This window comes from Pleurodeles waltl, chromosome 10 (assembly GCF_031143425.1).
Source record: "Pleurodeles waltl isolate 20211129_DDA chromosome 10, aPleWal1.hap1.20221129, whole genome shotgun sequence".
In the NCBI taxonomy this organism is placed as follows: Eukaryota; Metazoa; Chordata; class Amphibia; order Caudata; family Salamandridae; genus Pleurodeles; species Pleurodeles waltl.
Genome location: NC_090449.1, coordinates 674,705,770 through 674,733,761, shown reverse-complemented (window position 1 = coordinate 674,733,761; position 27,992 = coordinate 674,705,770). Strand labels below are relative to the sequence as shown.

The following is a 27,992-nucleotide window of genomic DNA, read 5'->3' as shown; positions in this document are numbered from 1 at the left end:
GCTCTTTCCTTCTGATGCACTATAAAATGCCTTGTAAAGCTGATGTTTTCTTTTTAATTTTTTAGCGCTGTGTTCACCTGGACAAACTTGCTGGTAGTCGTGGTTGAACTGGATGGATCAGAGCAAGAAGCCTTGGACCTGGTTCCCTTGGTCACCAATGTAGTTTTGGAGGAACATTATCTAATAGTTGGCGTGGTCGTAGTGGTGGACATTGGTGTTATTCCTATCAACTCCCGTGGAGAGAAACAGCGTATGCACCTACGAGATGGATTTTTGGCAGACCAGCTAGATCCTATTTATGTGGCCTACAACATGTAGTCTTGTATCTTAAGGCTTCCATGGACTTTATTATAGGTGTATAAATTTTTTTTGTGTTCACTACAAATGTGCAAATCAGAGGGTGACGCTTCAAGATGGAACAGTTTCTGTTTTTATGAATTAGCAGAGCACTCACAATTGGCAAGAAAATACAATGTGAAATGTTTTTCTTTACCACTACGTTTTAGCACAGAAAGACTTTGGGGTACTGCCTTCATTTTGTCCGCCGAAAATCCATTTTAGAACCATTTTTTGCTCATATGTTGTTAAAGCTTTTAAGTAAGAGTGGGTTTGTATTTAATGTTTCGCTGAATTAGCATTATTTTTAATCTGCCTCTAGAGGGGACTCTTTTTAACATTTTCCGTTGTTTAAAGCAATGTTTCAGTTATGAATAGGTTACTAATTTAAGTCATTAAGAGAACCCTTTTTTTTTTTTTTTTAATGTCTTTAGGTACGAGAAAATGACCCAGAATAGCACCTTTACATTAGTTTGTAGCTGTTTTGTCATAGGCAGAAGGAAAAATAGGCATCACATTTTAGATGCTGCTATAGAAAAACATTATAAATAAAATGTACTTCGTGAATTATTGTGCAAATACCTTTGTACTAAACTAAAAAGATAAAATAAGTTACTTTCTCTTCATATGTAATTATGTACAAAACGTTTAATTTATTTTGATCTCTTTAGAAGTATAAAAGAGAAACATTCAAGAGGGTTAAACTCTTGTAATGTTTACTAATATAAAAAAGTGTTTTATTATCTTGAGTGGATAGTATCACATCAAATATATATATGAAATATAAATTCACTTCTGAAAAAAGATTTAAAAGTTTAAAATGCAGTTCTAGCCACTTGCATGGTGACTCCCACTGTAGATAACCAAGTGTTATTCACAAACTTTGTTTGTACAGGCAATTTTGGATTGCCACATTTCCAAGTCTAGAAGATACCAGCAAGTGAAATTATTACTGTCTTTAAGATGGTGAAAAAATTAAAAGGTTAAAAATGCACTATGATTTTTTTTTTCCTTTGCCAGGGAAGAGCACCCAAATCCACAGTGTAAATGTCTGCTGGCATGTGCATTCACTTGTTAGACTTTAGACAAGACGGGTTGGACAAACTATTTTTTTTTGTAGCTGCATAACTGTTTTTATACCATTTTCATTGCCTTTTTTTTAATGTTCGCTAATTGACCATGGAAGTTGTTGATGGTCATTTGCACCAGGACAGGTATTAGCCTCTCAGATGGTTGGTTGACCTGGTGGGTAAATCATTCACTTCTTGTGTCGGAAGACTCTCAAATTGAAGCTTTGGATCTATTCTAAGCCGAGCTTAGTGTATAGGCACCACATCTAAATTGGGTACATTGTATATTAAGTGTTTGCTAAGGGAAGGTTATAGGCAATTTAGAACGACACAGAAACTGTACTGAGGGATTACAAAAGAGCATCCCAGAATTGACAGAGGAGGGGATGAAGCAGATGGGTTTGCATTTCAATAGCTGCTATAATTTGCCATTTCTATACAGAGTTTGTGTTTCCAAGTTTGGTTCAACAGGCATCCCTCATGTAGCAAAATCATTAGCAGCCTTTACTTCTGTTTCCTCTATGGGTGATATGAGGTTAAGAGCAGATTTATTATTAATTGTATAAAATATGTTCCTGTGATGGTTGTCATTACTGGATGTGCATGAGTAAGATTGCTGGTGGGAAGACAAAACCCTTTGATTTGTTTAGTCAATTTATGTCGTCTGCCTGTGCAGAATAGAGTATATACAGCAAATGTTCCCTTGCAAAGGACAGTTTTTGTCCAACAATTGGTTTTCACCCCTCTGTTTAATTAGTGGCATTTTTCTCTATATGTAAGGTGCATCATACCACAGCCAATAGTCACTTTATAATTTTATGCCTCTGCTTTGTACGTCACTGCCGAGCACGTTTGGACCCATGTATAGAATGTGAATCTGTGAAGTCCACAATTTTCTGCCTCCTAAATTGTCATGTCTAAAGGCAATTTTTTTAAAACGTTTTTGCTGAGATGATTGGTTGTAATCTTAATTCCAACTCGAAATGCCTGTAGAAACCCTGCTGCAGGTTTCAATGCTGTGAAACACATGTCGGCTGCGGTTGAAAGCATCCTTTAAGCCTTGCCAAGTCAAATTTTCATTGTGAGGGTGAGGAAGTTCTGCTACGTAGTTCCAAGGCCAGCTAATAAGAGATTTCTTCTGCAACCAGTCATCTGTGCCAGTAAATCCAAATTTGAAAATAAAGGAACGAGTAATGAGTTGCATTTCAAAGTTTGTTGTACAAGTGAAAAGTAAGAAAACATTTCAAGTACCATCAGATTCAGCAATAAGGAGGATTGTTCTGTATTAGAAACTGTACTGTACATAAAACCATTCATAAGAATGTATACAAATGTTTGTCTTGTGACCTTGTGCTTGTGAAGTCAAACAACACCATCTAATCAACTTGATGCACATGCACAACGCAGGAGGGGACACAATAAACACAGACCACAAAGCGAATAAAACAGGAGCAGATTCCTCATGGTGCTTGGTTATTAAGTATATTTAATCCTGCTTGACACTTTACCCGAGGGGGGAACTGTCCCTTTTATCAGTTGAATGTTAGCAGCGTTATTTCATAGAGTGTGGTGACTGGTTAGAGAAGTTCATGTACTCGGCCAATCACAGGTGAAGGCGAACATTTTTATGTGCAAAGGACAGCAACCTTCTTATATGTTAAACCACCAGTACGCTTTGTACATCTGTGATAACGCCTGTTTTATATTCAAATGAACAAATAAAAGCTTTTATTTTTGTTGCTCTGAAAATAAGTTTCTTAATCAGTCATCTGACTTGGGCCTTAAATGTACATCGTTTAGTTTGAGGAATTCCGACAACATCATTAAATTCTATTTTATTTTATGCAACTCTTTTGATACCTAATTTAACGGTGATGATCCTTGTACTTAAAATGGTGACGATGTTTCATGTGGTAAATGGTTCATTTCTTGTGAAATCATTTTATAAACCAATTAAATATATCTGAATATACCAGTCACATTTTGCTGATAAGGTATGGAACTGAGCAATTTACAAAAAAATCAGAAATGGTGGTATTCGAAACCTCGTGCCTCATTAATCACATTACAGTCCTTGCCCTTTTAAATTTCACCCTCTTGCTCTTCCCACTTATTGCCCTGTTTCTGCTTTCTCTCTCTTGTTTGGGTTAAATTGTGACACCCCAAAAATGAGTGACGATGGAACCCACCTGCAAGCACTGGCACAGATTGAACACTGGTGGTAGGATTTGAGGAGCAACCATTTAAGACACACACACATGGCTGAGGAGGGAAGTTCTGGGACAGTACTCCTGAAATGTAGTTTTAAAGCCACAGGAACCTTCTTTCATTTTAAGCCACAGGTTTTGGACGTTTTAGCTTTGTGCAGTGGCTGAACGATTTTCGAAATATATGCAGGTCCCTAGGAGGTTAGCCTGTGGAAATGCTTCATGAGTGCTATCCGACCTATGCCCGGAGGCTTCTTCAGCTTGTAAACATAAGGCTGTTTATATCGTCTGAAACTAAGAGACCATGTGCCCCCGTATGTGGCGTGACTTGAGTGGCTGCTGCGAGAGACCCGAGTCAAGTTCACCCTGTTTTCCCCAGGTGCCCAATCCTTTCGGGAAAAGCCCAGCATACCTGCATCAGAATTTCAAGATCCTACTGCTCTTTCTTCAGGCCCAGCCTTCGAAAAAAAAAGCGAGCTATTAGACCTCTAATGAAGCAAAACTGTGGAAGTTCCCTCCCTAATGAAAAACTTGCAGAGAGCTTTCCGCAAGTCCAGGACATTTTTGTGAAGTTATTTAAAACATGGTTAAAGGTCGTGGTCGAGAGTCATAAGAAGTTTTGTCATGTCAGGTAAGTTTCTTATTGTTCGTTACTCAAAGCACTTTGCTGCACGGCTGGAGTCTAGAAGAAACGGACTTAACATAGGAGTCAAACTCCAGGACAGTTTCAGATTTAATGAAAACTATCAGTATTTCCAGGCCTCAGTTACTTTCTAACGTTTCTTATATGAACAAAGCAACAGCTATTTTAAATTGCAATGAAAACCGCCAGGGATTACACAACGTAAACCAATTTTCACAGACTTAAAACCCGACCGCCAAGGTTGTACCGCCAGGCGGCCGCCCATGCGTTCAGAAACCTGCTGCCCATATTTTGACATCCCCGCTGGGCTGTAACATTGCAGCCGGCTCCCAATGGAGCCGGCGGCAATGTGGCGGTTTGCCAGGTAGACAGTGAAAATCGTGACTGGCTGTACCTGGGGCCCCAACTCCCCTTCCCGCCAGCCTTTCCATGACGGTCTCTACCGACATGGACAGGCTGGCGGGAAGGGGAGTCATAATCCCCAGGGCAGCGCTGCCCTGGCGGATTATAACCGCTGGGACAACGATGGCGGAATACCGCTGGTCCCGGCGGTGTGATCGCGACGCTACCGCCGAGGTCAAAATATGGCGAATTGTACCACCAGCCTGTTGGCGGTACGATTTCAACCCTGGCTCCCAGTGCTGACACATTCTGTTAGCTTGTTGAACATACTAGGTCTTTGATTGAACCCAGTGATCCTTGGAAGCAGTGTAACGGGAAAAAGACACAGTTGTGGCTGGAATTTGGCTGGACTTAACCCATCCATAATATAGTCTGGTCAAGTGCTTCCTGCCCTTTGATGCAGTGGATTCTTGTGAACTGATGCAGGCCTCTCTGCTATTAACTGGTACACTTCCCTTAGGAACTGGCTGCTCTGCACGGTCTTGGAAGAGACATTGGATTTGATCACCTGGAAGAGAGGTCAGTAAAGAGTGTTGGCCACCAAGCACAGCAGTGCACACCTTTACTGCCCATGAGGTAGGAAGGCATAACACCTAAAGATCCTTGCCTTGTCCCTTGTGCTATTCACCTTTATTGATACGAGAGGTGCAAGTAATGCCTAGGAATGTTAAAGAACAAGTTACTTACCTTCAGTAACAAATTGTCTTGTAGAGACTCTATCTAGCTGCAGATTCCTTACCTTAGAAATTCCGTGGCGTCAGTATTAAATCTGGAATTTTTCTGCTGAGCAGTACCCTGCAAACACCATCGGGTGGCGTCGTTCGGATCTGCGTGTGTAGTCCGGCTCCGCGTGGCGTCAGCGTCATTGCCAGGGATGCATTCAGTGCCAGCTCAGCCACCAGGATCTCAGAAAATCCTTTATATAGCTAGGTATAAGGTGAAGCATTGCTTTGAGGACCAACCTCTTGCAGACCCTCACCTCAAGAGCTAACACATGTGTAAGAACTCTTTGGCGCACATTTGGACACTCTTGATTTACCCAAACTGTATCTTTGGTACACTGACGATGATTCGAAAGCTGGAAACCACCTTCCTCTCTATCCAAATGTTTGACTTTACTTGGGTCTTTCAAAATGCAATTAGCCTTGATAACCTCCAGAACATCCCTTGTGGTAAAATATGTTTGTTCACTGCCATTCTGTGTAAAGCACTTGCTGCATGGCAGAAGCCCGTTTTGGGCCTTGAAACTCATGGACATATTTCCCGGCAGCAGGGTGCTCATACTCTGGCAGTGACCTGAGCTCTTGTCAGTCCACCTGTCGCTCAGGATTCTTGATGGTTCTTATATCTTCAGCAATACGGAGCTCCACCTACTCCTGTACTGCCAAATTTCTTGACTCAATGGATGAAAAGTTATTTCCTCAGGCAGTAGGGCATTACACATAGCCAATGTCACATGCTCTTTTGGATGGTATATTCACCTCTTGTTGGGAAAAGGCAGAACTGTCTATCAATAACCTCCCAGACCACTTGAAAGGTCCTTTCTCTGAGTTGGTTCAAGATGGCCTTGATTCTTCCAAGTAAATGAAGAAATGTGGACTAGACTCTGCAAAAGAATGTCCTTGTTCTGTGATGATGGCAGTTACCCATGAGCAGGCATGCTTGGAAGTGCTCCATAGAATTTAGTGAAGATGGTCAGGTTGCACAAATGGACATGATGGTGAAAGACCTTTCATTAAAAAGGCTAACTCCTCCATGGAGTGGTTCAACATCTGCACTATTACAATCCCTGGTGCTGGCCCCCCAGCTAAACAGTTCCACCAGCAGTGCAGCTGTTTTTACACCTCCTCGTGGCCCAAAACTTACTGCCAGCAACAATCTTCTAAAGCAGTACAGAGAGGGTAACAATGTTTTATTTTCTCTACTTCTTGGGCTCCAGTAGTGATGAGGGCCCAATGTCTATTTTAGAGTGGAGTCCCTTGAACATCCTTGTCTGCTAACACAAGTTTAAGATGCTGTCCCTGATTTAGGCCCTTTTGCCTTAGAATGATCAAGACTGGATTGTGGCCCTCGATCTCCAGGATGCCTACTTTTGCATCCCAATTCGGCCAGGTCACAGGTGTTACCTCTGTACACGGTGTCGTTCCAGCTGTGTCAATTACTGTGATGCACTCCAGGCTGACTGCTGCTTCTTGTGTCTTCACCAGTGTATTGACTGTGGTGGCAGCCTCCTTCAGCAGATCAGGAGTCCATGTTTTCCTGCACTTAACTGACGGGCATTTGGAGTGCACTCTGACCTTGCTTTATTGCCTGGGGTCTCCATCAACCAGCAGAAGTTGCACCTCACATGAAGTGATCCTGGTTACTCTCTACATGAAAACCACCTCAGAGGACCGCTGACATTCAGGATATAATTCAGATGTTTTTGACACCAGTGACAATTCTGAACATCTTCCACCTTTTAGGTTTGATGATCTCATATATCCTGTGCCACATACCCTGTTGAGAATGAGGTTCCTCCAGTGGTTCCTCATGCAGCAGTGTTTGTTACATAGAGATCTTTCGCTCTCTCCCTTCTAGATTTTTCCCTCCAGTCTTACGATATGTTGTCTCTTCTTCCCTTTGCAGTTGTATGTCACCATTGGTACAGGTGCCTACTTTTTGGACTGGTGTGCACATTTGAAGGAAATGACGGTGCAAGGCCTTTGGTTCCCAATGCAGCGATGACATCACAAACACCAGCAGGAGCAACACTTCCTCTCAGATGACCATATGCAGCAGAGTAACACTATGTCACAGTCCTTCAAGGTACATAGCCAAGGTTGCTGGAGGTAATAATACTTTTACTAGAAATCAAGGAAGCTATACAGATAGCGAACAAAACTGTACCAATCTGAATTTTGACATATTGGCTTAGGTGTGGAAAAAGATATTGTACTCCAGCCTTGGGGCAGCCTAAATGTGTTATGCAGTGACATAGATTCTGTCGTGGGAAGTAGATATCAACATATAATTAAAAAAATATAAACCACAAAGGTAAATTGTTGATATACAATTACTATATTATTTTGTTGGTGCATACAGGCCCAATCGTCATAATTAATTACATATCAAGTGTTGAGTATCAGTTTGAAACCGTCACTATAGTTTATGATTAATACACATTTAAATAAAAAAAAATTCAGAACATACATGACACTCAAGTTAACAAAATTAATCATTAGACATAGCTCCCAAAGTAGCCATAGCACTGAAGTAGCAGTGGCTTTGTCTTAGCACTAGTAAAAGCCCGGGAGTATTATCCTGCCATTAGAAGTACAAGTTTTACCCTCACCCACAACTGTCCTTTTAATTGTGTATAATTTTTTCGCCCCTACAGTTCCCCGTGTGTGATTTAGCTGTGTGATATAATTTAAGTATTGTTTCTTCCTGATAGAAATTTCTAGCCGCAGATTCTTCCCCTTTTGAATATTTCCCAGGCATCAGAGTGGATCCAGAAACTTTTCCACCCATACCTCTGTGCACAGGTATGAGACACTATACAGATCCATGCTGACATCATTCGACTCCCGCAATTAAACGTGGAGTCGATATAGGTGTCACTCCGAGCTGCTGATGTCAGTTCCTTTCTTTCCACTCACAAGACATGGATCCAGAGCTACCTCAGAGCTCTTTGAGACCCTATACCTCAAAAAAGTTTAGAATGTGCAAGGGAAATGTCACCTCCCAAGACTACATGTTTTAAGCCCTGTGAGGTCTGTTGTAAGCAAAAGTCGTAGGAGTCGCTTCAAGGCCAATCTTCATTGCGCTCCAAATCTTCATGTAAGTTGAAAAAAAAACAATAAGTTGAAGCAGTACTTGGTCCCTTCCTGACATTTTTGTACTCCTGAGAAGGCACAAGGGTGTCGCCATACCTCCAAATGTTGCTCCTGAAATCAGAACCCATCATTTAACTTGTCCCTGCACAACCTGAGTTTCCGGGGCTGTCGGGAAAACCGAGGCTGAACCAAGGGTTCCAGGACACTATGCTCCAACTCTTTGGATCCATTCCTCAGTGCCAGTTGGACCCCCTACTACAATCACAAGGCTGCTCCCAACTCCACCACTAGCTCCACAATCCTTGATGATTCCTGGGACATCAACGCTGACCTCACTGATGCCAGAGGATAAAGCACCCATTGTGCTTTCTGACACTGAGTCTGTACCTCTCTGACCTCAAATGAGACCACATTCTGTTTCTGTTGACCTACAGCCTTCAGTCTTTGATCTGCTTAGCATTCCACCTCCTCCAGGCAGAACACATAGGCTCCAATCATTGCTGGGAATAGACAGTGACTTAAGACACAGCGGATGAAATTGGCCAACCTTACAATGAAGGTAACTGGCACAATGATCTCGGAGATGCCAGTGGTCTTGACACCTCTTTCTGACTCAGGCTTTGTTTCACACCCAGGCCCTGGCACTGAAGAGAGTGCATCTTTTGTGGTGATCACATAGAGGGCAGCCTAAATTCTTGGCCTCTGTCGCCCCACTTTGGAAGTCAAAACCAACTTCCTGACCGAAGTGCTCCAGCAGGGGCAAACCTCTGCTGAGGCCTTAGTACCTTTTATTAGGCACTCACTAATACCCTCCTAAGGGCCTGGCCCAAACCTTGCGCTGACTCTCCAATCAATCGCCAGATCATGAGGCGTCACTGGCTGGCCCTTGGTGACCCTGCCTTATTGTCTCATTACTCCTTTCCTGAAAGCTTAGAGGTGTTTGCTTCCATTAGGCGGAAAAACCCATATTCCTTTCCACTTACTCTCCTGTATATGGAATCCAGGAGAGTGGAAACTTCTGAGAAGAGGTATTCTCTTTCACTGGATTGGCCCTCAGGTCAGTTAATGCCTGCTCGCCCACTACTCCCCCTGTGGGACTCATTGCTTTTGTCCTCCCAGGTGTTTTGGAAGACCTTCGCCATGCTGGCTGTGCAGGACAACAGCCCTGCCTGCCAAAAACTTTTAGGGAGCTCTTAGTGGAGCACAGCCACATGGCAGGAGGCAAGATCCACTGATTCTTGCTGGATTAATAAACCATAACATCAGACAGGGGAGTCCTGCAAATGTCTGAAAGGGTTACATCTTAGCGTCCATTGACATTCTATTGCACTTTAAAAAATCCCCAGAACAACTAACAGAGAACCATTTGTCTCTTACGGCAGGAAGTGCAAGTCCTTTTGGCCAAAAGGCCTATTGAGAGGGTACCTATTCCGGAATTAGGACACAGTTGTTATTCCAGCTACTTTCTGGTCTAGAAGAAAGTCAGAGGTCTTTGTCCTATTTTAGACCTGTGACCTCTCAAAAGCCGTCCTCCAGAAGAATGAATTCAGAATGCTCATCCTTGCCCAGGTCTTCCCTGCCCTCGTCACTGGAGACTGGATGAAGGTGTTGGATCTGCAGGATGCCTATTTCCATACACCCGTCTATCCGCACTACCCTTGGTTAGTGGTGGACAGGAGAAAATCTAGTTTCTTGTGCTCCGCTTTGGTCTTACTAGTACCCCTCAGGTGTTCACAAAAGCAATCGCGGTGGGGGCACCACATCCTTGGAGGCCAGGTGGCCCAGCCGTCCTATACCTTGATGACTTACTGTTGAAAGTGGCCTCGCCCGACGCAGTTGTCAACTGCCTCCAGACAACGGCAAATCTCCTGTCATTTTTTGGGTTCTTGATCAACAGGTCAAAGTCACACCTGATGTCCTCTCAAGTACTTTCCTTCATCTAAGTCATTCTGGACTCAGTCCAGTTTTGTACTTTTACCCTGGGAAGGAAAGATCCTGATCTTTCAGGCTCGGTCCTGGAACTCAGTGAGGTTGACTCTGAGGGTGCTGAGACTGATATGTGGGCTCTGCAGTGGGGTCTGAAGTCTCAGTGGGCCCAACATCAAGGGGACCTCTCCAACCACGTCCAGATTTTGGATGAGACAGCACATGATCTGCAGTGGTGGTGATTAGTCTGTGGCTGGATCAGCAGCTGACCCCTCTCCCTACTCCACCCAGAGCTGACAGTGGTGACTGATGCATACTTCTGGGATGGGATGGCCACCTGAGAGAGGTTTTGAACAGAGGCCTCTGGCAGAATTCTGGTTATCATCCTTCTAGAGTTGTAAGCAATCTGCTTTGCACCAAAAGCCTTCCTTACATCAGTGCTTACTGATACCACCATCATGTGGTATTGCAAGAAACAGGGTGGGCAAGGGTCATGGACCCTGTGTGAGGAGGCCCTGCAGCTAGGGAAATAGCTGGTCCATCGAGGCATTTTTTTGGTGCTGAACCACTCGGCAGTATCATTTAATGCCAAGGTGAACAAGCTCAGCTGTCAATGCATAGCAGATCAAGAGTGGCAGTTACACTTATATGTGGTGTAAGGTCTCTTCTGCTCATGACGAGATATCGCTCAATCTATTCACTATGCCGAGAATGTGTAATGTCAGTAGTTCTGCACATTGGTGTTTAGGCGTCTCTTACTAGGAGACTCATTTCAGTTAAGGTGGACCTCGGGTTTAGTGTACGCCTTCCCGCCAATGCCTCTTCTGCCCAGACTGCTAAAGAACAGGACCAACGGGGTTAAAGTTATTCTAGTGGCTACAGATAGAGACCGAAGAGTATGGTATCCAGACATGAGTATGGCCTCTTATCAGGCTGGCCCTCCATGAGGACCGGCTATTACAGCAACAGAGCAATTGTTACAGAGACCCCTGTAAAGATTTCTGGCTCTTGTGTCCTCAACAAGGTGAGGTTTGAGAATCCTTACTTGGCTGTGTGCCTCTAGGAGCATTTATATATATACTACCCTCCTCAAGGGATTGAATCGCTTTGCAGGGAGTAGTACACTACTCTGGAACCCAAGATTAGAGTTAATTAGTTACTAGATTAATAATTTGTGCATTGATTTAGAAAAAGGAAAACTAAGTTGTTATTGGAAGTATTGGGCATGTGCTCCCGCCAGTTGGATGAATGGGCTAAAAAGGAGGGGAAGTTTGAAAAGGATGTTCAGGAGTAAGGTAAATGTGTGCCAGTTAGTTGAGTGAGTTGGCTAAAACAACAAGCATTTGCAATGCAGAGGGTCTCGCATTTGCTTGCGTTAGAGCTATAAGTGTGGTAAACTCCTAACCGGATTTTTATTGCCACATAAACGAATAATAAAAAGTAAATCAGTTTCACATATGCGAGCCGATGGTCGCCATGAGCAGGAAGGAGACAGAAAAAGAAACAGAAGTTTGCGCACAGTGAAACTTCTCAGCAAAAGTGCATTTATCCATGTGACTGGCAAACGTGCACTCTTAGAAATGTGGTCTTTGGTTGGCAGTAAGGTTACCCCCTGTCCAAGCAAGGACCCTCACTCTAGTCAGGGTAAAGGAGAATAACCCTCAGCTAACCCCCGCTCACCCCCTTGGTAGCTAGGCACAGGCAGGCAGGCTTAACTTCAGAGTGCTAGGTGTAAAGTACTTGTACCAACACACACAGTAACTTAATGAAAACCCTACAAAATTACATAACACAGGTAACATAGGTTTATAAAAATAGAAAATATTTATCTAAACAAAACAAGACCAAAACGACAAAAAATCCAACATACACAAGTCAAGATATTAATTTTAAAAGCAAAAGAGTCTTAAATCCTTTTGTAAACAGATAAAACACTGTTAGTGTTGAAAAGTACCTGGGTAGCGTCAAAATAACACGCACGGGTGAGTGTGCATGAAAAAAGGTAAGCGGTTTGTGGATTTCTCACCCACAAGCGAGATTGCGCGTTGTTTCTCCTTCTCTGGTCGGGCCGGCATGCGTCGTTTTTCCTCCCCGCAGGGGAGCGATGGGTCAGTCCAGGCAGCCCTGGAGTCCGGGCAGGAGTTGCATCGGTTTTCCACGCCCAGCAAGGTTTGCTTCGAACATCCTGCCGCACGGTGATAGCAAAACCCCGCTGTGTGGGTTGCAATGTTACCAGCCTGCGTCAGCGATGCGGCACGTCATTTCTCCAGCCGTGTCCGTCGATCTCCCAGCTTTGCTGCAACCGCTGCTTCGATTTCAGCTGCGGAGCCAGCGGCGCGTTATTTCTTCAGATACCGTCGGAGGTTGTGTTGGAAATTTCACCGCACGGCGGTCTTTGCGTGGATTTTCAAGCTTGGTCTGCCAGCTTCACCTGTCAAGGCCCCAGGAACTGGATAGGGCAACACTTGGCAGGGCAGGAGTCTCAGCAGAGTGTCCAGATGCTGACAGGGGAAGTCTTTGATGGCCCTGAGACTTCAACAACAGGAGGCAAGCTCAGGACAAGCCCTTGGAGATTTTTTCACAAGCAGGAATGCACAACAATGTCCAGTCTTTGTCCCGTTTCACCAGGCATAAGCAACTGCAGGATAGCTCACAAAGCACAGTCACAGACAGGCCAGCACTTCTCCTCAGCCCTTCTCCAGGTTTCTCTTGATGTCCAGGAGTGATCTAAAGTCTGTGGTTTTGGGTGCCCTTCTTATACCCATTTTTGATTTTGAAGAAGGCTTACTTCAAAGGAAAGTCTCTTGTGAAATCCTGCCTTCCCCAGGCCAGGCCCCAGACACACACCAGGGGGTTGGAGACTGCATTGTGTGAGGGCAGGCACAGCCCCTTCAGGTGTGAGTGACCACTCCTCCCTTCCCTCCTAGTACAGATGGCTCATCAGGATATGCAGGCTACACCCCAGCTCTCTTTGTGTCACTGTCTAGCGAGAGTTGCAAACAGCCCAACTGTCAAACTGACCCAGAAAGGGAATCCACAAACAGGCAGAGTCACAGAATGGTTTAAGCAAGAAAATGCTCACTTTCTAAAAGTGCCATTTTCAAACAAAATCTTAAAATCAACTTTACTAAAAGATGATTTTTAATTGTGAGCTCAGAGACCCCAAACTCCACATGTATATCTGCTCCCAAAGGGAATCTGCTCTTTAATAATATTTAAAGGCAGCCCCCATGTTAACGTATGAGAGGGATAGGCCTTGCAACAGTGAAAACCGAATTTGGCTGTATTTCACTGTTAGGACATATAAAACACATTAGTATATGTCCTACCTTAAACATACACTGCACCCTTCCCATGGGGCTACTTAGAGCCTACCCTAGGGGTGTCTTACATGTAAGAAAAGGGAAGGTTTAGGCCTGGCAAGTGGGTACATTTGCCAAGTCGAATTGGCAGTTTAAAACTGCATACACACACTGCAGTGGCAGGTCTGAGACATCATTACAGAGCTACTAATGTGGGTGGCACAACCAGTGCTGCAGGCCCACTAGTAGCATTTGATTTACAGGCCCTGGGCACCTCTAGTGCACTGTACTAGGGACTTACCAGTAAATCAAATATACCAATTATGGAGATCCAATTACATACACATTTTATACAGGAGCACTTGCACTTTAGCACTGGATAGCAGTGGTCAAGTGCCCAGAGGAACAAAAACAGAGGCCAGCACATGTCAACAACCTGGGAAACAAAGGCAAAAAGTTAGGGGAGACCACGCCAAGGATGCCAAGTCTAACACGCATTTATCCATGTGACCGGCAAAAGTGCAATTATCCGTGTAACTAGCAAAAGTGCAATTATAAAATTTAATAGGGTGGATGTCATGCAAAGCGCTCGACTTCTGCCCAGCGAGATCGTACTGTGCAGGAAATGAAAAGATAAAGTAGTCCAGAAACCAGCTGAAAACAGGGAGCTTCGTATGTTTTCAGTAGTTTACCAGTGTGCTCGAGGAGGGCTAAACACAGAAAAGGCATGACGTATGCATGTCTTTCACCAATGGAATCAATCAATTTTAAAAGGCAAGCCCACAAACTAATGAAAGTGACGGGCGTGACATGGGCGTGGTTAGAAGCCCACAGAGATTACAACATGGTCCAGAGTGCCTGCCCGCGCTCGACCCTAAAAAGGAGGTAGGGAGTTTGAGAGGGATGTTTGGGAGGTTCATAGTAGTCAGAAAGGTTAAGATGAGTCGGAGGTTGGGACTAAAGTAGAAGGTGATAGATTATTTTTGTTTTTTTATAACAAACCTGATAATAATTTACATATACACGACACATTGCATTTTTAGTAGGAGGCATAAATCCCTTTATATATTCACCAATATGTACATAGAAACAGCAATATTTACATGGTCTAATTTACAAATGTATCTTGTGTATTAAACAATTTTTCCCCTTCCATAAATATATCTGCTTATAACAGGAAGCATAGTTCAATGTAAAATGAAACACGTATAGAAACAACCTCATCTTCATAGTGTGTGGAGCATAGTATGTCATGTCTTGAGTATACATAATATTGATGTACATGGAGTAAATGCCTAAGTACTTGCATCCCGATCATATGCACATGCATGTAGTTAAAGTTTAATGTTCAGACATATGTATGTTGTTCGTATACATAGTCTGTGCTGTCTTTATTTTTTTTAATTCTGTGTCAAAATATATTGTCATACACTTTGATTATGGTTGCTACTCTGATTATATCTACATACAGTGCATTAGCTTAGAAATCAACAGAAACCTACATACAGAAACACGTCTACATGTATATTTTCTATATACAGTGAGAGAGAAGGATGGAACTTATATTCATAAGTGTATTTTTATACATGAAATACTTGAGATTTGGTCTTGGAAATATACGTAGCAGTAGGAAAAGCTACATACATATGCATATGCATGTGCTCACATATACATACAGTTGACATTAGCATTCCTGTAAGAATTATAGATCCATTTATCTTAATATATGTATATGCATGCAAGGGTTTTGACTGGTATTAATATGGCACACAAGTTATATACATGTATACACGCATAGACAATGCAAAACTTTTAATATCTTGAATATACTGTTGCAGTACCCTGTTGTGTTGTAAGTATAGTGGAATTGGAGGAGGAGCCAGTTCTTGACTAATCTTCCGAAGCTGAGATGGTTGTCAGTGGATCTTATATTTGAAGGTAGCTTATTCCATAATTTAACTGTTTGAACAGAGGACGATGTTCCACCCATGTTTTTTTTTTTCTTGTATGTAGGAATTTTGGGGTGGAAAGCCATTCTCAAGCATAGGTTCCTTTGTTGCATATAATTAATGTTTTTTCCCACTTGAGAGGGAGGTTGTATGCCCTACATGCCATAGGTTGGCATTTATGTACTTCTTCAATGCCGCAGTTTGTGGCTAGAGATCAAAAGCACTACTACGTTATGTTTTTGGAGCTTTCAAAGGGGGTTATAAGAAATGCTACTACCATGTCTATCAGCTGTTCTTATACTACTGTCTTAGTGAGGTGCAGAAAATATTACAGGGCACCTATTGAAAGCTAGCTATAACAGGAGGGGGTCTTACTTCTGTAATTGACAGATTAGGGTGGATTTACCTAACCTTGGCGGTAGAGTTTTGTGTCTATCAATGAACTGGAAATGAGAGATGCTTGAGAGAGGATACTCTCTCAGCAGCACGATAATCTGCTGAAATTGTGTCTTTATTCTAAGCATGGAATTTCATGGACCTTGAACAGTATTTTTCACTTGAGAAATCTCCAATATCTCTCCATCTCTAACTCATTTTGGAAAATGTGGAGGCTTAGCAGGTGAAACACATCCAGTAGAGCAAGTCGAAAACCACGTGGAATGACCGACTGTTGTGAGTGTGGACAGAACTGTGATCTCAGGACACTATGGAAGGCATTCATGATTTTGAAACAAAACAGGAACGACATAAAACAAGTAGGAGGTAATCACGACTTTAAACGAAACACGTCTCACAATCTAAAGAGAAAACATTGAGGGAGCTGAAAAGAAAGATAGAACTCGGTAGAACTGCCAAGACAATTTATAGGGAACCAGTGCGGGGATCTTGAATATTGGGTCCAAATCCGAAAGTTACAGGTTTGGTTGAGCAGATAGCTACAAGTTGTGATAGCATTTAGTGGATCTGGAGTTACTCCTACAATAAATAGTCATCATTTCTGGGCATTTGCAGAATATTATCAAAATCTCTTAACATTCAAGCGCGGACCGAGATGCCCATGTGATCCTAAATTACTACAGGATACACCCTAGTGAACAGTTAGTAGGAAAGTTGGTGGTGAAGTAATGGCAAGGAAAAGTCATTCAAGTAGCACTAGAACAGGTACAAAATAAGACCGGCCCTGCTTTCGTCAGAAACAAACTTGACAAATATCTTCCACAGGATCTCTTTGACCAGCTATGAAAACTCTCAACGTCACTTTGTTATAGAACGCCCAGATTTTGTATGCGTTGGTTTTGAGTCCACCATCGAAACCTTTACGTGAGGGTCAGTTATGTTTTACAGAAGAAAAAAAAACATTAAAAGTATGTTGTTCGTGCCTTCCAGCACTGTGTGATAGTCTGCCTCACTGCTGTTTTCTCTACAGACACCAACTTGACCGTTTAGGGTGAACGTTGCACTCTAAATTACCCCAGTGATTTTAAGCTACCAGATCAGCGGTGATTTTTTTAAACATCCGTGTAACTTTTATATTTTTTACAACATATTTTTACTCTCATAAAGCCAGTTTCGCAAAACTGTAACGAAAAAAAACAGCAATGTTCTCATTATCGTTGTACTTAAATGTGATGCAAAAGTATGCCTGACTTCTCCCCGTGTGTAAGCTCCCGTCATGCTATTCCCCAACCATAAAACACATTTACCGCTGCCTTGCCCGCAGTTTATTTTTGCGTTTCTAGATTGGTAAACTGCCTGCAAATGCTTGCTACATACGCAGACCTACGTTTGCCACGTTTTCCTAGTTGGTCCACCCAGGAACCGTACACACAGCCTACCAAGATTCGACCAGGAACTCTAATGGCAACAGTGTATGACAAAGGGTATAGTGTGTCAAAGGTTATGTGGTGCCCCATTTCTATTTCCTTAGGTCCAGTGCTTTAAATGGCCAGTAACTGACCCGTACTGAGTACCTGCACTTCTATAATTTGAAAAGGAGAGTACCTGCACTTCTCAACACTTCTGCAACACATTTATTGGAAGAGTACCAGCACTTCTCAAGACCAAAAAGGTACTCAGACGAATGAGTAGCTGCACGTCGACATTTTTATTGAAAGCACTGCTTAGGTCAATTACTTGGGTGTTGCACGGCAATGCCAACACCAAATAATAACAGAAGCGAGATCCTGAGTTTCTGCATACTCTGATACAGAAAACAGGCAGCGATTTTCCAGGTTTTTTCTTGTTTTTACACTCCACAACGCCTAGTCTCTGAAAAAGCAGTGCTGCTGAGTCACATAGTCATTTATCGCCATTAATGACTTTACCCCTGACGAACAAGTTACTTACCTTCAGTAACGCATTATCTGGTAGACTATCTAGCTGCAGATTCCTTACCTTTGAATTCCCTGGCGTTCACTTTGAATCCTGAATCTTTTTGCTGAGCAATACACTGCGCACGCTGTTGGGTGGCATAATTCGGCTCCGCGTGGCTTCACCAGTGTCGTTGGAGCCGTCTGTGACGTCACAGTCGTCTATATAGACACCATCTCGGGCGTGTACGTCAGTTCTTTTATCCACAAAACTTTCACACCAGAAGCGCTGTCTCTTGGATAGAACCAACATTTGTCTGTGCAAAACTAGGGCCCTGTAAAGGGATAAACCATAACCCTACTAGTCATATCCGCAGAGCGGGAGGCATGGGTGGGTGTAAGGAATCTGCAACTAGATAGAGTCTCTACCAGATAATGCGTTACCAAAGGTAAGTAACTTGTTCATCTGATAGAGATTTCTAGCTGCAGATTCCTTACCTTTGAATAGATACCCAAGCAATAACCTCCTGGTGGTGGGCTACAGATACCATTCCTTACACTAGAAAGTCCTGCAGGACTGAACGGGCAAAGTACCCATCTCTTCGTACCTGACTGTTCAGGCAGTAATGTTTCACAAATGTGTGCAAAGACGCCCATGTTGCCGCCTGACAGATCTCCAGGACTTGTACGCCTCGAGCTAGCGCAATGGTATCAGCTTTGCCCCTGGTAGAATGAGCCCTCAGGAGGCTGCTCCCTGGCCAATGTGTAGCATATCTTAATGCAGAGAACGACCCAGCACAAAATGGTTTGCTTCTGCACTGCCCAGCCCTTTTTGCTCCAACTTACCCACATATAGTATGTCATCCACCTGAAACCTTTTTGTTCAGTCAAGGTAGAACAATGCTCTTTTTGGGTACAGTCTATGGAGTCCCTCCTCTTCCTTAGAAGGATGCAGTGGAGCAAAGAAGGTGGACAGGGTGATGTTCTGACTCAGGTGGAATGGGGTCACCACCTTGGGGAGGAAAGAGGCACGAGTTCTGAGAACCACTTTATCTGGATGGATAGTGAGATATGGTGGCCTTGATGACAGGGCTTGCATCTCACTCACCCTCCTGGCAGATGTTATTGCCACTAATAAGGCTGTCCTGATGGTGAGCAGCCAGAGGGGACAGTTGTGTAAAGGCTCGAAAGGAGCACACATGAGAAATGTGAGGACAAGATTTAAGTCCCATTGAGGCATAATAAAGGGCATAGGGGAAACATATGTACAAGCCCTTTGAGGAATCTATTTACAGTGGGAGATTTGAACAAGGAATGCTGGTCAGGCAGCCTAAGAAATGCCCATAAGGTAGAAAGATAGCCCTTTAGAGTCCCTAAGGTAGAACCCTGTGGGGCTAAAGACAGAATGAAAAGAAGAATGTCAGAAAGTAAAGCACAAGGAGGGTCAATAGACCTTTCTGTACAATAATATACAAAGCTTTTTCAGCGGAGGCGTATACCGTCTTGGTGGAGGGACGCCTGGCTGCCAATATAACCTTACAGACTTCGGGAGGAAGGTCAAAAGCCATCAACTGCCGCCGCTCAATCTCCACGCACGAAGGCGCAGAGTTGACAGGTTCAGGTGGAGAACCCTCCCCTGCTGCTGCGACAGAAGATCCTCTCAAAGGGGCAGCCTGATCGGAGGATTGATGCTCATTTTGAGTAGCTCGGGATACCAGACTCTCCGTGCCCAATCCGGAACCACTAAGATGACTTGGGCCTGGTCGTTCTTGATCTTCCTGAGAACTCTGGGCAGAAGTGGTATGGCCAAAAATGCGCATAGGAGTCCTGAATTCCACTCACAACGAAAAGCGTTGCCGAGCAATTGCCACCTTGGAAACTCCAACGCGCAATACTGCTGATATTGCACGTTTCTATGCGGAGGCGAACAGATCTAACCAAGGCTCTCCCCATTCGTGATCCTCTAGGCATTGACGGCTGAGTTCATCTGCCTTGGCGTTCAGAGAACCTGCCAGGTGTTGAACCACCAGGGTTATACCATGCTGTTCCAGCCATGTCCATAGACGCAGAGCCTCTTAACAAAGGGTCCATGACCCCACACCGCCCTGCTTGTTGCAGTACCACATTGTGGTGATGTTGTCCATGAACACATGCACCAAATTCCCTTTCACAACAGGAAGAAATGCTTTCAATGCTAGCCGGATCGCCCTGAGCTCCATTGAGTTGGTATGGAGCCTGGATTCCGCCAGAGACTAGAAGCCCCTGATCTCTGCCTCTCCCAGATGGCCGCCCCATCCCAGAAGTGACGCATCTGCCACTACTGTGAGATCTGGTTGGGGAAAGGAGAGAAGTCTGCCTTTGATCCAATCGCTATTCACTAACCACCACTGCAGGTCTTTTGCAGTTCCCTCTGAAATCTGAACCGTGTCGGTAAGATTCCCTTGATGCTGTGCCCACTGGAACTTCAGGTCCTATTGCAGAGCCCTTGTATGCCATCTGGCATGTTTGACTAACAGGATGCAGGACGCCATGAGTCCCAACATCCTCAGAGTCTATCTTACTGAAATCCAGGATAGAGGCTGAAATATCGGTATCATAACCTGAATATCCTGGACTCACTTCTCGGGAGGATAGGCCAGAAACTGCACTGTGTCCAAACCACACCTGATGGTAAACCTGGCTGCATCTCTCCCATCCTTGACAGCCTGGGTGAGATAGACCTCCAGGACCTGGGGCAGAACATGTGCCACTGTATCCCATAAAGTATGGGAAAATGGCCCAATAGGCAAGAGGTGTTTACTGACCTCTGTGCCAGGCTGGAGGAAGAAAACATCTTCTTCCTAAGCTAATTCAGCCTCTTGGATTCCCTATCTGGGGGAACGGAAGGTAAGGCACCACAGGAACTGGAGGCTTGAACCACCAAGCTCTCTGGGGTGGGGTGTTGGGTGAGGAAACTAGGGTTGGTTGGAGCTGGTCGATGGTGGCGGCTGATTGTCCGATTCACAGGAGCCCCTGTGCTGGATTTGGGCCACGTTCCCAGAAGGACATCCGTAAGGACTTCATTGAAGGGTAACATCAGATCTGATGTAGCAACCCCTGCCTGAAGCACTTCCATCAGGAGATTAGTCCTGACTGGCGCCGTAGGTAAGTCTAGGTCCAAGACTTCAGCTGCCCTACGCACCACCATGGCATTAGATGCCCCCTCCTCTGTAGCCACAGAAGGTGGTGAGAGCATGCCAGCATCTGGAGAAGTATCCAGTCCACTGGCTTCCCCTCGATCCTCATACCCGTCCTGCTCATGCTCTAATCCATATTCCAAAGGGTCCTCAGCCCCCTCCCATTTCTCACCTGTGACTGGTTGTTCAAAATAAGCCTCAGTCACTGATTTAGGCCTAATCGGTGCTGTCGAAGTCGGAATCAGCATCGTACAATGTCGTTCCGGCTCCGGATCATCAGGTAAGAGGATGGTGCTACCACCACCAGTGGGCACTGGTGGTGGAGGGAGCGTCGACGTCGGGCCTGGCACCGGAGGAGTCAGACTGTGAGAACCTGTCACCGGTCCGGATCCGCTATCGGGTCCTAGGGTCCCCAACGGCGCTGAGGCCGAAGCCGCCAGAGTCGAATCTGATGGGGCAGCTGCTGACTACACGGTGCCCGAAGACCCACCAGAGGGTGCAGCCGGCTTAAAAACAAGGTGCATGGCCTCGTAAAATTATTTTAATTGAGCGTGGTTGCTCCGGCTCCCGGAAACGGGGGAGATGCGAAGTTGGCCCTGGCAACGGCTTCGCGGAACCGTGCTCAGAACGTCAACATTTCCGCTACACCTCGTCAGCTGACAGGCATGGACTTCTTCTTCTTGTGCCTCTTCCCGAGGACTTCGAGTGGGACTGTCGCTTTGTTCTCATTATCCTAATGAGACCACTGGATTCGGGCGGCAGAATTACCTGGACTGCGGGGGACTGAGTCTGATCCCACACCATGTGACACCTGTCGATCTAATCCGGATTTGTTCCGGCTAACTAGCAGTGCCTCATCTCCACGGGCACATGACATACATGAATCCTCAGGGGAATCTTGGTCATTTAAATCTCATCCATTTCTCTTAGTTACATTAGTCTCACATATGCAAGGACAATCCGAGGCAGACCAAAGTTCAATAAGATTTTATTGAAGTAGCTGCATCTTAGAGAATAAAGCATATATTAACTAGGACAATGAAGCACAATAAGATTAAAATTGTGACTAGAAGAGTAAAACACAAGAATAATGCTACCATACTGTCACTAAGGTTTGTAGGGATAGTTCCTACCTAAGCTATGTTAGAGCACAGCATGTTAAGCTCTAATTAAGCCTTTCTGGTTCCCCCTGGGAAGACATCATCCCTCATACCTGAGCAAAAGGCCTGTAGTCCACATAAGCAGCTGTAGCAAAGCAATCGGTAATCAGCATAGTCAGTCAGTCATCTGGCTGGAATCTCCCTCTAACGTCCATGGGTCAAAGTAATGTTTTTGTAATAAAACATCTGATGTTTGTCTGATAGTCACGTAAGTGTGTGTATGTTTCTGTGAACATTGGAGACAAAGCGTACCACTTTTGCCGGTAACCTATCTTATTGCAGCCTTGAGAAAAGCACTTGGTGAAAGAAATGTCTTGTTTAAGAACGCAGTGCTGACCTAGGAGAAGAACAGCTAGATATAAAAAAATAAAACAAGAACACAAATGTGACTAATGTTAAAATAGTAAAAACGAAGCCGAATAAAATAGAACTAGGTTAAAGTGCACAGCGGCAGGCCTAGTTCGCCCGTGACGCCACAGACAACTCCAACGACGCCGATGAAGCGGTTTGTATTTGATTAACTGGTCAAATACAACAACACTGCAGCAGTACCAAGGATTTCATTTTTATTTGTAATTAAACAATGTATGACGGTTATTTATCTTTACCAGACAACTTTACTGTTAAGACTTAATCTATTGTAACTTTCAGTAGAGGTGTGTGCTTTCATTACAACTGATCCATTTTACAGATTTATATGGGAAGTCGTATTGCACCAAGGAATTGAAGGAGATGTCCGCAGTCTTTGCACGAGGTACCGAGAGAACAGCTCATCCTGAAGGACCGCCAGTCAGGATTCAGACCATCACAATGAAATGAATCAAACTTCAGAGAAGACCTTCTTGTCACCCTTGACAAAGGCCAGCATGCGGTGCTGTTTTTCTTTGATTTCTCTGCAGCTTATGACACAGTGAACAGCACTATCTTGCTGAGTAGTCTTCAGGATTGAGCATGAATATCAATTTCAGTACGACCAATTGTGTCGTCTAAACGCAAAGTGCAGTGTTGAATACCCACAACTCTTCCCTATCCCCTCTACTCATAAACATGTACATGGTTATTGTGGCTCCACTAATAAGTCAACACCAGATACATTTCCAGATGTACACAGATAAGAAATTAGTTACTTACCTGTAACTCCAGTTCTCCAACATTGGTATCTTTTATATAGCCACATGCTTGACTCAATCCCTGTCAGGCTGTGAATCCCCAATACATTAAAATGCAGTATACAGTGTAAAACACCCATAAAATATATAATGTAAAATGGCTAAAAGCCTGTAACAACACAGTGTGTTTCGTAACACATCCACCTCATTTCACAGAATCCAAACATCAGCCAATGAGGTGGAAACATGAACATTCCTACTTCCCACCAGAGGCCATCATAGCTTCAGTTTTCAAAGTGTGGGAATAAAATTCAATGAGCCTCTGATCGGGGAGGAGGGAGGGTCTAATGTGAATATATAAGAAATACCAATGTTGGAGAACTAGAGTTACGGATACATATCTCATTTTCTCTCCCATATTGGATCTTTTATACATTCACATGCTTAAATCAAAATAGCAGGCAGTGGACATTATGAAATATAACAAAGTGAGAAGTAGGCTCATCTTTAATGAAACAGGTTTCTCAGGACTGCCTGTCCCACTGCTGCATCGGCCTCTGCATCCACGTCAAGGCAGTAGTGCTTTGTGAACGTATGTCTGCTCCTCCAGGTGCACAGCATAGAGTGCTGCAGTTGAAACTATGTCACTGGTGGAATGTGCAATCGGTCTTCCCTGGAAAGGACGCTTGGCTTTGGCATGGCAGAAAGCAATGCAGGCTGAAAGCCAGCGGGCTATACCCTGTTTGGACAGGGGTTGACCTATTTGTGGTTGAGCAAATGACACATAACTGGTCGTATGTGCGTATGCCCTTTGCCTTGTCCATATAGAATCTGAGGCATCTACGCACATCTAGGGAATGCAGTGATCTTTCTGCTGTTCAGTATGGATTAGAAAAAAAGATCTAAGAAGGAGTGGCTCATTCAAATGGAAGTCAGCTGGCACCTTATTAATAAACTTAGGAGCAGTTTTGAGGATAACCTTGTCCTTAGTAATGCAAATAAATTGTTCTCTGATGGTGAATGTCTGAATCTCTCTCACTCTCCTAACGGATGTCAAAGCCAAAAGTAGTGCTGTCTTCCATTAAACAAATTTGATATCTGACCTATGTATTGATTTGGTGTGACTGAGGACAGTATTAGGCTCCCATGGCATTAGAGGACATTCAACATGTGAAAAAACTCTGAATAGCTTTCATAAACTGTTTAGTGACTCTTTGGGAAAGCAGGTTGATCGACAAATTGTCAGTCCTTCTAAATCTGGAAATTGCCGCCAGATGGGCCCTTACTGAAGTATATTTGAGACCACTTTTGGCGATACTTAACAGATATGGCAGGATCTGAGAAAGCTTTTTTTAAAGTGTATGATAACCATTATCCCTACACCAGATACAGAAATGTTTCCATTTAGCACTGTAAGTCTTATTGGTCAGAGGTGCACAAGCCTGCACCAGAATCTGTTTACACGTCTTTGGAAGATCAAAATGGCCAAATTCTAGGTTAAAAAAATAAAATAAAATGCTCAGTCTGGGTCCCATGTTTGCTATGCCACCAGATTCAAGCTAGCCTGGCTGATGTGGGGTGATACCCCTGCACTGGTCCCAGGATTCTTGTTTCTGGTCCAAGGAGGACCTGGCCTGGCAGTTCAGTCTGGACTATTCCCATGGGGAACAGGGTCATGACTGATTTGCATATGGCTTGGTCCAAACTGGAATGGCATGGCAAGCAAAAAAACGGATGGATTAAACCCATATCTGTGACTGGGAGTGAATCTTTGATTTGTTCCGCATCCGTCCATCGTCTGCTCTTTTTGCGAATTCTAGGTAGTCAGGTACCATACTGTCAAACTCAGCAACTTGGGGTCGTGGTGGAGAATCTCTCCCTGATGTCTGGACAACATCCTGGAATGTATCTTCACAGGAATGACTGAATGTGCTGCCAACTGCAGAAGCTTACTGTACCAGTACTGGTGAGGCCACGTCAGAGAAATGATGATCAGAGTGCAATGGTCTATCTTTGCATTCTTCAACCCCTGGGGATCATGGGAAAAAGTGGAAAGACGTAAGCAGATATCTTGGACCTGCTGATTGAAAGAGCATTGCCCATCGTGCCTGGATGCCAAAACCTGCTTGCAAAGCACAGGCATTTTCTGCTGTCGGAGTGCCAAAAAGATTGATTGTGGGGTGACCTCACTGACTTTCTGACTCTTAAAACTGTCTTCTTTATCACTTTTACTTCTTTGGGATATGTCCGTAAACTACTGGCATTCGTACAACTGCCATACGCCACATTCTTTCTTGACACACTGATGCATATGACTCATGTCCTTTCACTTGAGAGTGGTGTTGCTTTTCCATTTGAGGCAGTCTATCCTACTCCTCACATTTATCTCTCCACTGCATTCACACAATGAGAGCTTATATTGTTTGGATCTCATACAGGCCCTTTGTTTATATACCGATAGGACTGGAGAGCACCGTCCCAATCAATCAACCTTTCCTTGGTTTTGTCAGTGCAAAGAAAGGGTATGCAGTCTACAAACATATCTTGATAGATTGTCCTTTGAATCGAGATGTGATACGATTTGGCTACAAATGACCTTCCTGAGGTCCTTCAGGCTCATTCCACCAGAGCCAAGACCACCATAACAGCACTGCTTCTAGGCATTCCAATATTGGATATCTACAAGTTGCTACATAGTTCTTCCTCTATACTTTCACCAGGCATTACTGCCTTGACTGTCAGGTCCATGGGGAGGCCCATTTTGCCTACTCTGTACAGCAGGATGTCTTGATGTAAAGGCCACCCTTCAGATCATCCATCTTTTAAGAGGTACTTATTGGGTATTGATTCACAAGGTTGAAGAACTTATGGGTATGAGAATCTCTCAGAAGAACAAGTAACATTTACGGGTGCTTTTTTGGTGGTTACTCTAGCTGTAGATTCCTCACCACTTGCCCTCCTTCCCATTCTGAGGCTTGGACTTTTCATGTTAAAAAGGTCTGAAGTTAGATTTATCACAATGTGTACAGTAATTTGTCAGTTTCTCTCCTTCTGATGACGTGGAAGATGTAGTGATGAACTTACATCAGTGCATAGCAGTGTTGCCTTTGTGTGGCTATGTGTTATCACATCCAGAGGTAGTGCGAAGTAAATGCCGGGTTCAATGGCAAAATCTGCTAATATTCATGAGCTATTGGACGTTTGTGGATCCAGTGTGGGACCTGGGAAGATTCACAAGTTGAGAAATCTACAGTTACTCTGTTCTTTATTTGCATTCATGGGAGGGGGTAAAGGTATTTAATATTTTCTGCCTTGCCTGAATTTGGGTTTCTGCAGAAAGTAAGAGTGAGGTTGGTATAGAACCAACAGAGAATGCACAGTCATTTAACCTATCTAGCACCATCTACCAGGGTTGTGTCCTAACTCCTAATCTTTTAATATTGTAAAGTAGAGAGTTAGGCTCTTCCCTAGCAATGAAAAAGACTTGACAGAGTTAAAGGGTATGCCAATCCCAGCTCTTCTTTATGTTGACAATGTCTTTATAATGTTCCGCCTGCAACTGCGAACTTGCACGCTTCGCTTGCAAAATCTTCTGCTGATTTAAAAAAAAAAGGTACTCGGAACCCCCCTCTTACTTACCTGAACTTACCATCGGCTTATGTGAGATAGTTTTGTTTTATTTACTGTGGCACATGCATTGAGTGGGCATATGTGTGAAGTCCCTCTCTTTCAGTCCTGATCTCCTCCAGTCTTATGTTGCTCCACCCACCCCCAGTAAAAAAAAGAATTCCTCAGTCACTCTCCCGCCCACCTCGCAGTGGTTTAGCGACTTTAAAAAAACACTATGACGCAGTCAACCATGGCCGTGCCATAGCATTTTTTGTTTTTCTTTTTCTTTAAACAGTGTCGCATTGCTGTTTTTATGCATAAAGTTGTCCTGCTGTGTTTGTTCCTTTTAAGACCTAATGCACAGTAGAGTGTGCGATTCGTGTAAAAAAAAAAAAAAACAAATAACAGCACAGTGGGACAGGCTGGATAAGCAACACAAGGGCAAAATGGCTTAACGTTAAAAAAAAAAAAGCTACCCTTTTTAAAAAACTTTAAGCCATGTTGCTTAACCATCTCATCACCATGCACAATTTTCATCCATATTGCATGAGCTGCTTAGCAGCATGTCTTGACAGAAAAAAACGCTATGTCATGGTCAACACTAGTTTTGTTTTAACTTTACAATGCGTGTCTCTGCACTCCGTCTCGCTCCCTCATGTTGCTTTCTCCCTCCTCCACTGTTGTTGTTTCTTACCCTGCTCCCTACCCCTCCGGCTGTTTCGACCCCACTGCACCCCTCTGCCCTCCACACTCTTGACGATTATTTTTACCAAGGTAGGGCTATTAGGTTTAGACCACCTCTGGAATGCAGAGCACCTTGGAGTGTGCTCACAGCAGTCATTTGGTTTGGGTCTGAGTGGCAGTGCCACAAAGTAGTTAATCTGTGTCTTTTATGGCCTGTGCTTGACACCCATGCATGCATCTTCAGTTTACAAAGCACGCCTACAGCAGACGGTGGGCGGAATAGGTACTTGCA

General features: G+C 43.9%; 1 protein-coding gene across 8 annotated transcripts in view; it reads left to right on the top strand.

The window, feature by feature from the left end:
* Window positions 1–3,158, top strand: part of DIP2C (disco interacting protein 2 homolog C) — a 1,002,241-nt gene extending 999,083 nt beyond the window's left edge. For all 8 annotated transcript variants that reach the window (XM_069211176.1, XM_069211178.1, XM_069211177.1 and 5 more), the window contains one exon: window positions 66–3,158. In XM_069211176.1, coding sequence (XP_069067277.1) covers window positions 66–318 — 253 coding nt within the window. In that variant the 3' untranslated portion in view covers window positions 319–3,158. The remainder of the gene's footprint in view (window positions 1–65) is intronic.
* Window positions 3,159–27,992: the final 24,834 nt, after the last annotated feature.